Below are 16,330 nucleotides of genomic sequence, written 5' to 3'. Positions count from 1 at the left end.
ATAAAATTAGGATAGGACGCGTATAGATATCCACCAAATGTACTACAACATACCAAGTTTAGAATGTGTACGGAGCATGTAGCCTTTTATAGTAAAACCAACGTACAAGGTGCGTGGGCCAGTAACGCTTTACTAGCTGCCAATGCAGGAGAAACTCGATATCGTTCATATCAGGCTTGAAGAAAATATCAAAATATACAAGATCTAGTATACACTATCATAGTTCATCTTTAAAGGTCTCCTCGCTACCCTCGCTCTTCTCGGGCTTGTTCGAGTGCTTTTTCTTTTCGGCCGACTCTGTTTCCTGTTTTGGCTTTTGGCCAGAGGTTTCAGACACCTTGGTTTCGTGTATTTTCTCTGACGGCTTGTCGTTCCAAGTGTCTTCCTCGTCTTCTTCAAGGACGCCTTGGAACTTGATCATCCCGTTGCTTTCCACGACTTCCAGTGTCCAGTCCTTGCCTTCTGCTTGCTCTTCCAGTAGATTCTTCATCTCTTCCAGTTTCTCCGGGTCGATATCGTACTTTTTCAGAATCTGCTTTGACATTTTCCGGACCTCGCCATTCTCACGTTTCGCAACCACCTCCACTCGCTCCTCGCCTGCGGATGCCACACGTCCTTTTTCGATTATCTTGCCTTCCATACCAACAAGTTTACGGCCTCCAACTTCAATTCCTCCAATAATCGGAAGTTCGGATTGGGCGATATCAGCATCCGCGTCTGTAGCAGCATCGGGAAGTTGGCTGGTCGTGTACCATTCTTTGATAGCTTCCCACTCAGTGACTTCATCAGGCATCAGAATTTCACGGCACTCGATAGTGTGTATCTCATCCTGCCGTGGTGGCAGGAAAGCGACGTCGTCACATAGACGAGGGGTATAGATGACCATAAGGTAAGAGCACGTGGTGAGTTCCTTGATCCAACCGATGTGATCTGTCGATTGTGGGTGGCAATGGAACTGCACTTCAACCTTGCGCTCCCGTCCTGTCAGATCACACTTGGTCCCGCCACGCAGGTGCTGGACCAAGTAACGGGAGCCACCCTTTGTGTGAAGCTCTGCCACATCTGTTTTGGCAGATTGTTTCTCTTCCTCGCCTTTGCCGCCGATAAATCTTCCTAAGACGAAGGAATGTGTCTGGGGGTCTTCAATGGGCGGGTAGTTCGGGATACCACGGCCAGCGGGGAGCGCATGGAACTGCTTGATCTGCTTCTGATAACAGAAGGAGTAGGACCACCAGCCAGAGAAATAGTACATGCATTTCCCTTCCATTTCACGTAGGAGTTCCAGACCACGATCTGTTGCCCGAGCTAGTTCCTTCTGCTCCTCAACCTTGCTATTTTCCTTGTTCGTTGTATTATGGTCGTCGTTTGTTACACGTGGGATCTGGCAGAGGAGTCGCCGGTCCTCGAGTATCATTTCTTCGTAGGTGAATGAAGATAGATTCACATCCTCGGGCCGGTCGGTGGAGTCTGCTTTAGCCTTGCCCATGTAGACTTGGGGATTGTTCTGATCATTGGCGCTGGGGCTGGCCTGGGACCGGAGCAATGCTTCGGCGTGGGATTCAAGCACATACTCCTCAGGGAATGTCACTTGGTACTTCGACAAATATCCAACGTTAGATCTGCTTCAAATCGGTGTAAGATATATCCAACGTACCTGGGGATAAGCCAGAATATCGTCATTAATGTTGAACGGCTTTTTATTTGCCCACGCACTGGACACAGCACAGGCCAGCACCAGCCACGGCGACAGCTTTGCTGAGTGACCCATCTCTTTGAGCAGATCAGATTATAACACAGTTGAGTCTGGGTGTTGTGGAGTCAGGTATCCTGAAGCTTCCCCGCGAAAGGCGCTTGTCGCAAGAAGCTTCAGTTCAGCAATGGTAAGGGTATGTCATGTGAATCAACCGCATATGGGTATCAGTGTATGTATATCAAGATAGAAGCATACGAGTCCAAGGCTGGAATGAATGAAGTGCCTACACAGTAGGTAGTCCTCGCATGCCAGGTTTGGGCAATGGAGAGCGGCAGCTGCTCCGTGGCCTTATCTGATAACGCCTAATGCACTGTGTACTACGGAGTACGGAGTATCTTGTCCCGATATCCCGATGGGAACACATGGAAGCAGATACATATAATGGTCCTTTTTCTATATGGATACCCAGTACCTAGGTAGGTACTCAGACCATTGTAATCAAATTATGTAACATGAGTATATCCATCTTATACCCACAGAATTACTTATAGCTTATAGATCCCAAATTTCCCGGTCACCTGATTTGAAGTGCTTAACTCAGCATTAGTACCTCATTTATCAGGTATCAGCGCTAACCATATCTGGTTAGCTCTTTGATTAGTGGCTGCTGACGGGGATGTTGGTAATAAAGCCAAGCCAGTTCATTGGTCGGACTGGGGCTGACTGATGTCTTGCAAAGCATTGAATGACTACCCCGTACCTGGGCAGGACACTACAAAGAGTACGGAAGTATTTATGAGAGATTGACTAACGCTGACAATATTTCTTTCCCAAGAACCTTCTACTCTTTTCAATCGCTTCCTTCACATATAAATAGCCATCATTCCGTCCATGAAACTACTTCTGCCACTTTTAATTTGCATCACAGCAATCTTCCTTGCCTATAACCCTTCTATCAAAGACTCTCTCAAAGACTCTTTCCTGACATTCACCCAGCAACAAGCTCCTAGTCTGTCACAGTACCTTCGGACAAAAAGCATTGCCAATCAGACAAACCACCTTAACTTGAAAATCCCGACTCCCACAGTCTTCCCCATCACAGACATGTCCGTTCCTCGCGCAATCCGACAGGCATTCCTCGCCATTGAGCAAGCAGAAGGCGCAGGTGCTCGTGTGCGCCGCTCCATTGGAACCGCAAAGCTCCGCAACTTCAGCCCCTTCCTTATGCTCGACCACTTCACCATCGGTAAGGGTGCCGGCTTCCCGGACCACCCCCACCGCGGTCAGGAGACCATCACCTATTTGCTGTCCGGTGGTGTTGACCACGAAGACTTTGCCGGTAACAAGGGCACCATTGGAGCCGGCGATCTGCAATTCATGACCGCAGGTCGCGGCATCATGCACGCTGAGATGCCCCACGAGAACCCGGACGGTAGCCCCAATGTCGGTATGCAGTTGTGGGTCGATCTGCCCCAGAAGCTGAAGTTCTGTGAGCCTCGTTACCGTGATCTGCGCGCCGAGGAGATTCCCCTTGCCACGGTCGATGAGGGCCGCGTCCAGATTAAGGTCATCTCGGGCCAATCGCACGGTGTTGACTCCGTGCGCGACTTGGCCTACACCCCTGTCTGGATCTTGGATATCACCATCAAGCCTGGTGGTCGTATCTCACAGCCACTGCCACAGGGATGGAACTCGTTTGCCTACACTTTGGCTGGTGAGACTGTGTTTGGCTCGAATGACTCCACTCGTATTGTGAAGGAATTCACAAACGTCCAATTCGAGCAGACGGGTGACTTCGTTGAACTCTCTGTCCCGGATAACGCCGACAAGGAGGCCCGCATCTTCCTTGTGGCTGGCCAGCCGCTGGACCAGAAGGTTGTTCAGTATGGGCCCTTTGTGCTGAACACACAGGAAGAAGTTTACCAAGCGATGCTCGACTACCAGACTGCCTCTAATGGATTCGAGAGGACTCGGAACTGGCAGAGCGAGATTGGCAAGCGAATGGGGTAAATACCATGGATTGGTTTGCATATTCTTGAGTTATATGGGTTATTGTCACATGTATTATGGTGTTTGGCGTAAATATACATGAATGAAGTGCTTTATATGAATAATTCGGCGAGTTCCGAGCAACCGGTATACCTCATATCACGTATTTTCCATGGAAAAGTCGTTGTGTGGAAACTCTGCTTTCCGCCGCGCTTATTCTTCTGGCTACAACGTCAAGAAGGAAAAGAGATCTAAAAGTATAGGGGATTGGTATTATACTGTGCTAAGTCGACCAGGTTATTGAGGTCCTACGTTGTCAAGGACAGAGGCCGCTGTAAACGAAACCAGGTTTTACCTGCTTTTTCTTTTTCTTTTCAACATCTAGGCACATCCATATGCTCAGGTCGCAATATCGCTATAAACTACGTGAGAGAAATGTTCTGTCCACCGTAGCATCACTCAAATCGTCTCGGTCTGCGTGATTCCGTCAATTTTGATGGTCGCTCCCACGGTACCGACCAGAGCAAGTCCCCTGGGGATGTGGACGTCGCGAATCTTGAAGCAAGCAAAGACGACCAGTCTCTGAAGAGCCGGACAGCACCGGAAGATGCACCGCGCAAGGTAGTCGTCCATGACGGTGCTAAAGGAAATATCAAGATATTTGAGGTTGGGATACATTTTGCCTTCTGCGAAAACCTGTTCGAACGCTTTGTATGAAATGTGACGGCAGGATGCGATGTTCAGGTGTTGGATCTTCGAGCCCGAATGTTCCATAAGCGCAACGAAGCCGTCGGATGCAAGCCCAATAGGCTCCTCCGGACCGGCGGGATTCGTCATGTCCACGTCCCGCAGGGAGTTCATGTCCACATAGGTAAGGGCCGGATTAGACCAGTCTGTGAAGAACGCGGCCAAACCTTTATCGGTGAAGGTCGAGTTGAGGGTAAGACGAAGCTTGGTCAGATGACGGCAATGTTCATGGATATGCTGTAGGAGTCGATCATCGGCAAGGTAGAATTCCTCCAGAGAGAGGGTCTCCAGCTGGGGACCAATGCTAGCGATGATTTTAAGGAGAGGCTCAGTCTGAGTCTCGGTCTCATCCAGAAAACGCAGCGACAAATGCTGAAGGGACTTGAGCGTCGAAATTCCTTCAAGCATGTCATTGTCGAGTTTGTGTAAAAACTTCAGTTTCAGTCGCTGAAGATTGGGACAATGAAGGCACATCACTCGAGCAGTCTCGTTATCAAAGGCAGAATCCAGGTTCCACAGTTTGAGACTCAGGAAACGATGACCAAGTTTCATGAAAAGTTGGCGCCAACAGGCATCGGTCACAAGGTTTGGTCCATCCAGATGAAGATCTTTGATCTCCATATCACGCTCCATCATATAGTGGAAAATCGGGTCCTTCAATGGAGTGGTAAACCGAAGGTTGACCCTTGTTAGACGAGGCATGGAAGCCAGGATCTTGTGGTAATCATCCGTGCCGAGTTCTAACTACTGGTTAGATTTTCTTTCGACGAGGGGGAAATAACCCTGACTTACTAGCACAGTCGAACAGGTCGATGGATGTATATTTAGGTCGTAAGAACAGATCTAAAGTTCGTGAGGTCACGGCCCGCCTTCTGGACAAGATCTGACCGAGACGTAACAGCAATGACGGAGGCAAATCTCCGAAGTCCTCAATATCATGGATATAATCCGCCACTTTCTAGAAAACGATTAGCACTCCGTGATCAAAGTCCCAGGGTTTAAATGCCATGGACATACCTTGATGCAGGTTTCCAGCAGGCTCTGAGTACCATGAGGAGTCAACCCATCAAGTAGATTAGCTTGATTCTGACGGCGTCCAATCCCAGGGCCACGTTTCTTGGCTGGGGGCTTCTTCTCATCGGCCTTTTGCTTCTTAGAGCAATCAATGCAAAGCAAGCCTCCATTTGAACCGGCCTTGCTGTAGGGAGTCACTGTGAAACGCTTGTCGCAGATCTCACAGTTGGCCAGCTGACCCGGTTTCGGTCGGTTCTTTTCTTCGTGGATTTGTAGCGCAAGGTCGTCGTCATCGTCCTCATCATCATAATCACCATTAAAGCGAGCCTTGCGCTTAGCAAATTCCTTACTATTTTTTATCCTTGCAATGGCTTGCTGGCGCTTGCGCTTTTTGACCGGGTCCTCTGGTGACTCCAAGACCGATGGAGACCTAGATTCTTCAGCAGCATTGGATGACTCTTGTTCAGCTTGGTCAGGCTGACGCAGTGCCTCAGCTTGTCGGCGGTCCCAATCATCGCGGATTTGTTGGGCTGAGATATTATTCGACTGTGACTAGTTAGCCAAGTCACACTACGTAGAGAAATATCAACATACAGCAAGATAGTCAGTCAAGGCAGAACGCCTAGAGTTGTAGTTAGTCTCTGAGTGATAAAGCGAAGGGAAGCAAAACGTACGGGCCCCGAATGCCCTGAGGCCGAGTTGACTGTCTTGGTTGTCTTGCCTGTCTCCTTCCTGTCCTTTTTTTTTTTTTTTTTGGGTTAGTTTGAATATATTATAGTATAGGATAGTATAGGATAGTATAGGATAGTATAGGATATAGGACTACTCACATATTTGAAGAATTGTCAAGTTGAGCCTCAAAGACGGTCTGGACCCCCGAGTCACTGGACCCGTGGCAATTTCGCGTTTCACTTAACGCGGTCTTATCTGAGATAAGACACGGGGGATAAGGGGCATAAGGGGGATAATGGGGGAGAATACACAGAAGAGATCAAGAGAGTCCTCTTGATAATGAAGATGAAGATGAATATTCGCCACTCAGAAAAGAAAAAGAAAGAAGAGAAACTGAGAAGGGAAATCGGGAGATACCGAGGAAAATTTCTGGTTCAGGCACCAGCTGCCTCCGACTTCATCCTCATCTCATCTCTTCCAAGGTTTCCCTACTTTTTCTCATCTCATTTGATTTTCATCTCTACTTTTCACCTCTTTTCATCCTATCTGTCTTCTTCTAGCAAGCCGCATATTCATAATACAAACAAGTGAAGTCGCGCTTTTCTAGGTACATCCCCCCTATGTCACTTATATATTTTTCAAACCTGGCTAATAAAATCCATCTTTATAGCCTATCACATCCCCCCCCCCTGCCAACCCTGGCATTCCGTCACCTCTCTACATCTGCTCGGTTTCAATATGAGGCATAATCTGAGACCCAGAACCACAATCCCTGATTCAGACGACGATTCACAATTCAGCGAGACTTCATTGAGGAATTCATCCCCCCTCCGTCGATCAAGTCGATCGGGACCTCTGAGAGTCGGTGGGTCATCCCTTTCTCGATCTCGCACTCGTGTAATCCAAGATTCCGAGGCAGATGAGGATGACTATGTCAGTCTATCGGACTCGGTGGCACCAGACAATTCTGCTTCAGGCGGACTTGCAGTGGTCGTGCCCGTGAAAAATGAATCTTCCAGTGACTCCAATTCTCGGAGTTCGCTTGGGAGGTCCACGGGATACAGTACCCCAGCTACTAGCGTTAGTGCTGCAGTTACTGAACCTGGCACCAAGATTGCGACCAAGACTTCGGCGCGTATCAATGCCGCTGATCGCGTTAAGGAACTGCAATCGACCGCATTATCCCTAGCATCTCACCAAAGAGGAAGAAAACGATCCGCGGCTGTTTTGGCTGAGGATGATGGTGATGCCTCTGATGTTCCACTAGCCCATGCCTTCAAAAAAAGGACGGCGAAACGGCCTACGGGTGCTGATCTTGAGGCTTCCGATTCCGCTCTTGCCCATGCCCTTCAAATGGACGAATACGAGTACCCACTCTCGACAACAGAACAGCGTTTGCCCGTGGACAAATTCATTGATGAACACGCCTCGGACTCGGGTTCTAGACCGGTGTCTCCGTTGAGCTCCGAACCACCAGAGTTGCTTCATTCGGATACCTCGGAGGATCCACTAGAAGGCAGATCTCCCAGTCCTCTTGGGGAAGGCCTCCTTGACGATATTCACGACTCTGAAGCAGATCTGCCCCCAACCTGGGAAGAGCATCGGAAAGCTCGTCGTGTAAGTCGGGTTCTTCCTCATACGTACTTCTATATGACTGACCACCACCTAGGCGGAAAGAGACCGAAAGAACCTTGTGAATAAACATCCCACAATTGGTACAATGTGGGATGTGCTCAAAGCGCAGCCGATTATCCAGCCAAAGGAAGCCAAGCAACCTGTGTCCATAACTCGCAAACTCAAGCCATTCCAACTGGAGGGCTTAAACTGGATGATAGCTCAGGAAAAGACCCAATACAAGGGTGGTCTGCTGGGCGATGAGATGGGCATGGGAAAGACCATTCAAGCAGTTTCACTCATCATGTCCGATTTCCCCCAGCCTGACCCGACTCTCGTCATCGTGCCACCGGTCGCTTTGATGCAGTGGGTATCCGAAATCAAGGAATACACGGATGGCAAGCTGAAAGTCTTGGTCTATCACAATTCCGACGCGAAAGTCAAAAGGTTGACTCCGGCTGAAATTCGTAAATACGATGTCATCATGATTTCCTATGCAAGTCTCGAATCCATTTACCGCAAGCAGGAGAAAGGCTTCTCGCGCGGTGAAACGATGGTCAAAGCAGACAGCGTCATTCACGCAGTCCACTATCACCGCCTGGTTCTTGACGAGGCACATAGTATCAAATCGCGTACCACGGGTGTTGCCAGGGCATGTTTTGCCTTGGAGGCTAATTACAAGTGGTGCCTATCTGGCACACCCGTACAGAACCGGATCGGAGAGTTCTTCTCCCTTCTACGCTTTCTACAAGTCAAGCCATTCGCATGCTACTTCTGTAAGCAGTGCGATTGCGAACAACTCCAGTGGACCTCGACTAAAGAGGGACGTTGTACCGAGTGCTCTCACACTGGGTTTATGCACATTTCGATCTTCAACAAGGAGATTCTTAACCCCATCATCGAGGGGAAAACTCAAAAACAACGCAAAGACGGTCTCGACAAGCTCCGTCTCATAACTGATCATATCATGCTCCGCCGGATGAAGCAACAGCATACAAAGTCCATGGAGCTCCCAGCTAAACGTATCACGTTGCACAATGAATTTTTCGGTGAAATCGAGCAAGATTTCTCACGCAGCATTATGACGAACTCGACAAGGAAATTCGATACCTATGTCAGCGAGGGTGTCATGTTGAACAACTATGCCAACATCTTCGGATTGATTATGCAGATGCGCCAAGTTGCAAACCATCCCGATCTCATTTTGAAGAAAAAAGCACAAGCAGGGTTTAACGTTGCTGTGTGTTGCGTCTGTGATGAGCCCGCCGAAGATGCCATTCGGTCCCAGTGCCGTCATGAATTCTGTCGTCAATGCGCCAAGGACTATATTCAGTCTTTCCAGGATGATAGCAAGCATGTTGACTGCCCACGGTGCCATATCGCTCTTTCCATTGATTTGGAACAACCAACTCTTGCAGAATACGAAGAGGCTGTGAAGAAGAATTCCATTATCAACCGCATCTCCATGGAGAGTTGGACTTCGTCCACGAAAATTGAGATGCTCCTCTACGAACTCTTCCAGGAGCGAAGCAAAAGCCATACCCCTAAATCCATCATCTTCTCCCAGTTCACATCCATGCTACAACTGGTCGAGTGGCGGCTCCGCCATGCCGGGTTCAATACCGTTATGTTGGATGGATCGATGACCCCAGCACAGCGGCAAAAGTCCATTGAATATTTCATGACTAAGGCCGACGTGGAGGTTTTCTTAGTCTCTCTCAAGGCCGGTGGCGTGGCACTCAACCTGACGGAAGCATCCCGAGTTTTCATCATTGACCCATGGTGGAATCCCGCGGCGGAATGGCAAAGTGCCGACCGCAGCCACCGAATCGGCCAGCAGCGGCCTTGTGTAGTCACCCGACTCTGTATTGAGGACTCGGTCGAATCACGAATCATTCAACTTCAGGAGAAGAAAGCCAACCTCATCCGGGGTACCCTAAATAAAGATCAGGCGGCAGCATTGGAAAAGCTGACCCCAGAAGATATGCAGTTCCTCTTCCGAGGAACCTAAAGAACCAATGATCTCCATATTGATCTGCAATACGCCACATTTGTCCCGAGGTCTTTACGCAAGGCTTTTTCTTCCCCTCCTATGATCCCCATGACCTTATGACCGATTCGTTCTCTATGTGTACTATGTAGTATTTTTTCTTCGCTATGTTATAAAGTTAACTTAATAGATGAAAATTGAACATCCCACTACAAGGTACAACATAATAAATACAAATAAAATAACTATGTTGTATATACAAAAGTGCCCCTGAAAAAAAAGGCACAAGATGGAGTCCAATGAGGTCATGGTACCTCTCTAGGAAAGTCTTGGCGATATAATCTCTGTTGCCTGCGCTCATCTTTCCCTATAGGGAGGAGGTCTTACGGTACTTCCATTTGTAAGGCTGAAAAGCTTGCGGTGGATTCCCAACTTTTCTTCCTTGAATATGGCTATTCTTACTTAGTTTTACTTATATTTATCCCCCGGGAGATTTGTTCTACGGCCATGGACGACTCCCAACCCCGGTCATTGCCTGTCCGTCCCATCGACAAATATGGCCCCAAATTCGTGGAGAAGGCTGACAAGATACATCACCGGGTCACTATGAATGAAGAGTCAAAGCCTGCCGGAGGCTTCGATGCCACTCCCATTCCCCATGCCCCACCAGGCTACACTCTCAAGATTACTTTCCATCGCGCAGAGGACCTGCCTGTCGCGGACTTTGGCAGTTTCTCCTCCGATCCCTATATCTCCGCGCATATGGTAGTCGCCCTACCGACGCGCCACAAGCAAGACCCGGACATGCGCTTCCGCACCCCGACCGTACGCAAGGACATGAACCCCAAGTGGGAATGCGAATGGATCGTCGCAAACGTCCCCGCTTCGGGATTCCAGTTGAAATGTCATCTCATGGACGAGGACCCCGCGGACCACGATGATAAGCTGGGAATCGCTTTCATCGACGTTCCTACACTCTCAGAGGACTGGGCAGGTTTCAAGGAAAAATCCTTCAAGGTCAAAAAGCGCTTTGGGAGCAAGCGCGTCTACGTCTTTACTAATGTCTCTGCGTTTGCGACTGGTCATCGCAAGGAATCTTGGTTGGTGGTCAGTATCGAATGCCTCGGCAAGACTCCTGGCACGGAGGGGGGTCAGATGTACACCATTGGTCCCAACCATTGGTTTAAGCATTTTTCTCCTCTGATCGGACGGCTGGCTGGCATCAAAGACCAGGTTCAAAGCAAAGATGGCAGTGGCAAGTCCATTAGCCGTTACAAGTGTGTCCTTCTTCCCGTTCCCCCTGGCCCATTTATATACTAACCCCCCAATAGTTTTCAAGCTATTCAGATGCAGCTCACAGGCCCCATTCCTGCGGAGCTATACCATCGCTATGTAGAGTTCAAGCCATTCGTAGCGGGAATGTTCCAGGCGCAGAGTCTACGTGGGCGTATCCTGCATAAAGCGCTCCATCATCAACACCAGCGCATTTACAATTTCGATCGCACTACCTTGCATGGGTCCTTCCAGACGCCTTGCCGTGAACTCGCCCAGAAGTTTTTGGACTTTGCGCACTATGGCCAGGGCGGGCGGATCTTCACCTACGTGCTCACCTTGGACGGACAATTCCGATTCACCGAGACTGGCAAAGAATTTGGCATCGATATGCTGAGCAAGCACACCATGCACAGTGATGTATCCATCTACATTGCGTACTCGGGTGAATTCTTCCTTCGGCGGCGCAAGCATCGCCATCGCCGTAACTCCCCCGAAGGGCGCGCGGAGCGCGCAGAGAATGCAGAGAATGCAGCCTCGAGCACAGTGCCGACGGACGAATTTCCCGTGGAGGAAGATGAGGGCCATAATGAGGGCGAGGATCTGGACCGAACCGAAGAAGGGATCCCTATCTCGACCAATCCAGCGGACTATGAACTCTTTATTGATAATGACAGTGGAACCTACCGGCCCAATGCGGAGAAGCTACCACTCCTGCAGGAATTTATGTCCTCCAACTTCCCCGGTCTTCATGTCACCACTCTGGACTGCCAGGCGGATGCGGAACGAATGGGAAATCTGAAGGACGAGCAGCGCGAATTCAAGAAGAACGCAGGCAATGTCATTACGTTCCTACAGCAAAGCAGCGCGTCTTCACTGTCAATCTCTAGCTCGGACGAGGATGAGCTCAACGAGCGCAGTGGCCAACCCAAGCAACGAGGAGATCTTGCTCGACGAGTCCACGAGATGCGTGATTTACGAGGACAAGTAATGCGGTGGGTAGAAGCGGATGAAAAGCCCGATGGCCACAAGCACAAGCATCGGTACTTCTCTAGCCGTGAGCGCCCCGTTTCGGCTGGTGCGATCACCACTGACCCTAGGCATGGGACGAGTCGACTCGTGACTTGACTGTTTCTCTGTTTCTCTTCTATTCTCGGGTTTCGAGGACCACGTACTGGTTTGGAACCGAGTCTCACGACGTTCACGAATGATCTTATTGATACCAGGCTGTTTTCGCTGTTTTCGTACACTTCTATTAATATAAATTTGACAATAAGAAGGATACATTTGATGTATTTATAGTATTTTTTTTTGATCGGAAGTGAGGCTATGTTCATACATATCATAGACGTTGTCTTTTAAGTATTATAAATGTACCCCTTTTGAGACAAGACCCAAAGAAGATAATTTAAATTATATACTTCTAACTATCTAAACATTTAAACATACAAAATAAAATAAAAAAGAAGCTTTACACTAAACGACACTATATGGGGGTGGTTGCCTGCGCATTTTATCCGATCACTTTCGCCCCCCCTCCTTCAGACCTTTTGAGCTCTCTCACATCCCTTAGACAACAACCTCCACTGAATGGTTACTCGGTCCCTTTACAAGCTGCAATACAAAGGCCATCCGACTGCAGGTTCGCAGACCGTCGATGGCCAATTGGTCCCGCTACTTCGGTCCCTTTCTCGCGCCGTGACCTGATCCCTTGCCATCATGGGGAATGTTGCCAGCCGCCTCGACGATGCGGGGAACTTGTTTTTCAAGGATCAGAATCGCTGTAGGTTAAAAGTCCACTGAAACTCTTGTCGACATACTGATGGAATTCCAATAGTCTCGATCGCATCGGTCACGATAAGCAACCCACGACGTCGTCTTTTGACTCTATCCCCCAACGCGTTCCCTGCGGCGAGGTTCGTGGCCAAGCGCGATGTCGGCGACGATACTCCGATCGAATATATTCAGGTACGCGCCCAACAGCCTAGATGCATCGGGCCGTCTAGCTGACAAGACCCCTCAAAACAGGACCCCGAAACCCCATCCGCCGCTCCGATCCCGACGTTCATGCTGCGCCTGTCGAACGACGAGGAGCTGGTCTTCAACTTCACCTTTATCATTCGCCAGACACAGACCGGAAATGCTCCGAACTCTGTCAATGGTGTCTCAACGACTATGCCCGAGGTGGCAGACACCAGTCTCACGGGCCTCACGTTCGCTCACGCATCCAACTCGAAGGAACTGGATAATCTGATCACAAGAGAGTTCCATGCGAACCCTAACCTTCAGAATAACTCTAATGTCCAGTTGATTGGGGATTACTCTACCGAGGGCACCCCGTCCGTGTCGTTCGAATGGTCATGGAGATGGAAGCCTCCCAAGATAACAGAGGACAAGGGCGGCGGCTGGCGCAACAGCTGCAGCTTCTTAGACTACGACCAAAGAACAAACCGTCTTAACACCCTCGCCCATTTTTCCTTTTGGGTGCACAATTCCATGCGTCCTCTGCCGAGCCCTCAGATCTCATCGCCAAACCTGGAGTTACCCGTTTTCCCGCGCTCTCGTATTTCATCAACTCAATCTGTCGTATCTCACTATAGCGATGCCGAATCTACCCACCAGAATCCCTCCACCGTTCCGCCTGAGCCAGTTGAGAAGACTCTCCCGCCCCCTCCGCCGTCCGTGCCCCCTCCCCCACCACCAGCCAAGGTGGACCTCCCACATTCACGGGCAGGCGATGAGATGAGCGGAGTGGAAGATGGACCCTTGTTCCGGGCGACCATGAAAGCGCTAGAGTCGAAGACAAGCAACATGCGAAGCAAAATAAAAAAGGTGCTCAAGAAAGCCGAGAGCGCGCAGCTAGCACAAGCCAACTGCAATGAGGCCATGGAGGCGTTCCTAACTTCGTTGAACGATGCGTCCACGTCCAATGCAAACGCTATTCAGCCTGCGTTGGATCATTACTTCGAGAAGATCGCTCGGCAGATCTTGAACTACGAGCAGCTCAACACAGTGCAACTTCAGAAACTCGTGATTGATCCTCTGGTCAAGCTATATAATAACGACATTAAACAAGCAGAAGCCAAAAAGAAGGACTGGGATGAAGAGAGCCGTGACTATTACGCATATGTCAGTCGGTATTTGGGCCAGCGACAGGATTCGCTGAAAGAGAAGAAGCGTGCCGAGAGTGATTCAAAGTATCAAGCCAAGCGGCGGAATTTCGAACTGAGGCGATTTGATTACTCCTCATTTATGCAAGATCTCCACGGAGGTCGCAAAGAGCAAGAGGTTCTCTCACATCTCACCAAGTATGCAAGTTGCCAGGCCAAGAGTTTCCTGTCGGCCGCCAAAAAGGTTGAAGGAATGACCCCTCAACTGGATGCCTTAATTCACGAGGTGGACCAGGCCGACAAAGAGTTCCAATTCCAGCGCACAGAGCGCGAAGAGAAGCGCCGGGCTCTGGAAAATGGCAGTAACCCATATCTTGAGCCAGATGCAGTGGTCGGTACGACGAGTGTACCTACCATTCCTCCTGGAACTGCCAACGGTGGACCTTCTACAGAGGTTGAGCTTGGTAGGGCCGATAGCACAGGCTCCCAGCTTCGAGGAGTCATTAGCAACACCTCATCGATTTCGTCTCAACCAAATGCAGGATCGGTTACATCAGCCGCAGGGATCAGTTCACCTGCATCAAACTCGACAGTGGTTGGCAATGCGGGCCAGAATCGCTTCAAGGGTATCCGAGATCTCGAGGAGCAGAACAGTCTTGGATCTGATCGAACCAGCGGCCAACAGCGGAAAGAAGGCCTCCTGTGGGCACTATCCCGTCCGGGATCTCACATCGACCCAAAGGGGATCAACAAACAGGCATGGCACAAGTAAGTTTACAAGCGCACGAATAGTTGGCCAACTTCTAATTTTGTCAGGTTTTGGATTGTCCTGGATCAAGGAAAATTATCCGAGTATAGCAACTGGAAACAAAAACTGGATCTGCACATGGACCCCATCGATCTGCGCATGGCGTCCGTCCGTGAAGCTCGAAACGCGGAGCGACGGTTCTGTTTCGAAGTTATCACGCCCCAGTTCAAACGTATTTACCAAGCCACATCCGAGGAGGACATGTCCAATTGGATCAGATCTATCAACAACGCGCTGCAGAGTGCGGTCGAAGGCCAGGGGACTCCACCTGCCTCCGCATCTAGGAATGACACGCCGACCAGTCGAGATATTGGTTCCGTTTTAACGGGGAAAAGCTCGTCTGTGTCTGGCCACCACTCCTATTCGTCCTCTAGCTCAGGCAGCAACGCTGGTGTCACTCGCCGAACAACAGTCGGTGCGCGCCCGGGCTATGTCCGTCCTGATAGCAACAGCTTTGAAGAGAATCCTGCAAAACTTCTGCAGGTCGTACGGGATGCGGACCAAGGCAACAACTGGTGTGCTGATTGTGGATCATCGTCCAAGGTTGAATGGGTGTCCATCAACCTCGGAATCATTCTCTGCATTGAATGTAGTGGGATCCACCGCTCCCTGGGCACGCATATATCCAAAATCCGTTCTCTCACATTGGATGTACATTCCTTCTCGAACGATATCGTCGAGATTCTCCTGCAGATTGGCAACCGCGTCAGCAATATGATTTGGGAGGCGACCCTGGATCAAACTCTCAAGCCGAGCGCAAGTTCCACACGAGAGCAGCGGTTGAAATTCATCACCGCGAAATATGTAGATCGAGCCTACGTTGAGAATCTGCCTTCGCCACGTTCTCGCTTCGCGACGCCTGATGAAACGCTCCTCGCATCAATCAAACAGAACGACATTCAAGGCGTCCTCTACGGCCTCGCCCTGCGTGGCAACGTAAACATAACCGATCGCTCCCGCAACACTCACGCGACCTTCCTTGCCCTCGCCGCGGCCGATCCAGCGTCCCCAGGCGCCCCACCGACCACTCTCGCCGCCAGGTCTAGCGCAAAAGCTATCCCGTTCCCTATCGCCGAGCTGCTAGTCCAAAACGGTGCCGAGATCCCGCCACAACCCCCTTCCATCCCTCTCTCCCCCGCAGCCAAGCTCTACCTCAGCCAACGGACCGCCCGGAATTCCGGCTTCAGCGTGCCTCCGCCGCCGCTAGGCGGAAAGTCCTCCGCGAACGATACCCTGGGCTCGCTCCCAACTATCCGCAGCAAGGAAGCTTCCTCTTCGTCAAACACTCCAACTCTCGCAGAAAGCAGAGACAAGGATAGAGAGAAGCTCTCCAAAAGAGGAAGCGCTGGCGCCCGTTTTGCGGGAAAAGTGGCTTCACTTGGAATTGATCGATAAGGGGCTTCCTCCCGCGCTTCATCTTG

General features: G+C 50.1%; 6 protein-coding genes across 6 annotated transcripts; 4 read left to right on the top strand and 2 right to left on the bottom strand.

Moving 5' to 3' along the window:
• Positions 1 to 217: 217 nt before the first annotated feature.
• Positions 218 to 1,768, bottom strand: N7525_009317 (PRKCSH domain-containing protein; the record flags this gene model as incomplete). The annotated part of the gene is made up of 2 exons (XM_002563370.2): positions 218 to 1,594; positions 1,655 to 1,768. The coding sequence occupies 2 exons, from the start codon at positions 1,766 to 1,768 to the stop codon at positions 218 to 220; spliced, it is 1,491 nt and encodes a 496-aa protein (XP_002563416.2).
• Positions 1,769 to 2,584: 816 nt separating this feature from the next.
• Positions 2,585 to 3,703, top strand: N7525_009316 (pirin family protein; the record flags this gene model as incomplete). Its single annotated transcript, XM_002563369.2, has 1 exon — positions 2,585 to 3,703. One exon carries the CDS (start codon positions 2,585 to 2,587, stop codon positions 3,701 to 3,703), a length of 1,119 nt encoding a protein of 372 aa, XP_002563415.2.
• A 438-nt stretch (positions 3,704 to 4,141) lies between these two features.
• Positions 4,142 to 6,820, bottom strand: rad7 (uncharacterized protein; the record flags this gene model as incomplete). Its single annotated transcript, XM_061214673.1, has 5 exons — positions 4,142 to 5,169; positions 5,222 to 5,387; positions 5,447 to 5,989; positions 6,038 to 6,065; positions 6,813 to 6,820. 5 exons carry the CDS (start codon positions 6,818 to 6,820, stop codon positions 4,142 to 4,144), a joined length of 1,773 nt encoding a protein of 590 aa, XP_061069104.1.
• Positions 6,821 to 6,853: 33 nt separating this feature from the next.
• On the top strand, positions 6,854 to 9,740 carry N7525_009314 (DNA repair protein RAD16; the record flags this gene model as incomplete). Its single annotated transcript, XM_002563367.2, has 2 exons — positions 6,854 to 7,732; positions 7,785 to 9,740. The coding sequence occupies 2 exons, from the start codon at positions 6,854 to 6,856 to the stop codon at positions 9,738 to 9,740; spliced, it is 2,835 nt and encodes a 944-aa protein (XP_002563413.1).
• A 486-nt stretch (positions 9,741 to 10,226) lies between these two features.
• Positions 10,227 to 12,119, top strand: N7525_009313 (C2 domain protein; the record flags this gene model as incomplete). Its single annotated transcript, XM_002563366.2, has 2 exons — positions 10,227 to 10,996; positions 11,051 to 12,119. The coding sequence occupies 2 exons, from the start codon at positions 10,227 to 10,229 to the stop codon at positions 12,117 to 12,119; spliced, it is 1,839 nt and encodes a 612-aa protein (XP_002563412.2).
• Positions 12,120 to 12,686: 567 nt separating this feature from the next.
• N7525_009312 (putative ARF GTPase activator (Csx2)) lies at positions 12,687 to 16,304 on the top strand (the record flags this gene model as incomplete). The annotated part of the gene is made up of 4 exons (XM_002563365.2): positions 12,687 to 12,774; positions 12,829 to 12,959; positions 13,020 to 14,869; positions 14,918 to 16,304. The coding sequence occupies exons 1-4, from the start codon at positions 12,711 to 12,713 to the stop codon at positions 16,302 to 16,304; spliced, it is 3,432 nt and encodes a 1,143-aa protein (XP_002563411.1). The 5' UTR covers positions 12,687 to 12,710.
• Positions 16,305 to 16,330: the final 26 nt, after the last annotated feature.

This window comes from Penicillium rubens, assembly GCF_028828025.1.
Source record: "Penicillium rubens strain IBT 27055 chromosome Unknown utg000003l_segment0_segment0, whole genome shotgun sequence".
Classification (NCBI taxonomy): domain Eukaryota; kingdom Fungi; phylum Ascomycota; class Eurotiomycetes; order Eurotiales; family Aspergillaceae; genus Penicillium; species Penicillium rubens.
This window is presented reverse-complemented; position numbering and strand designations above follow the sequence as displayed.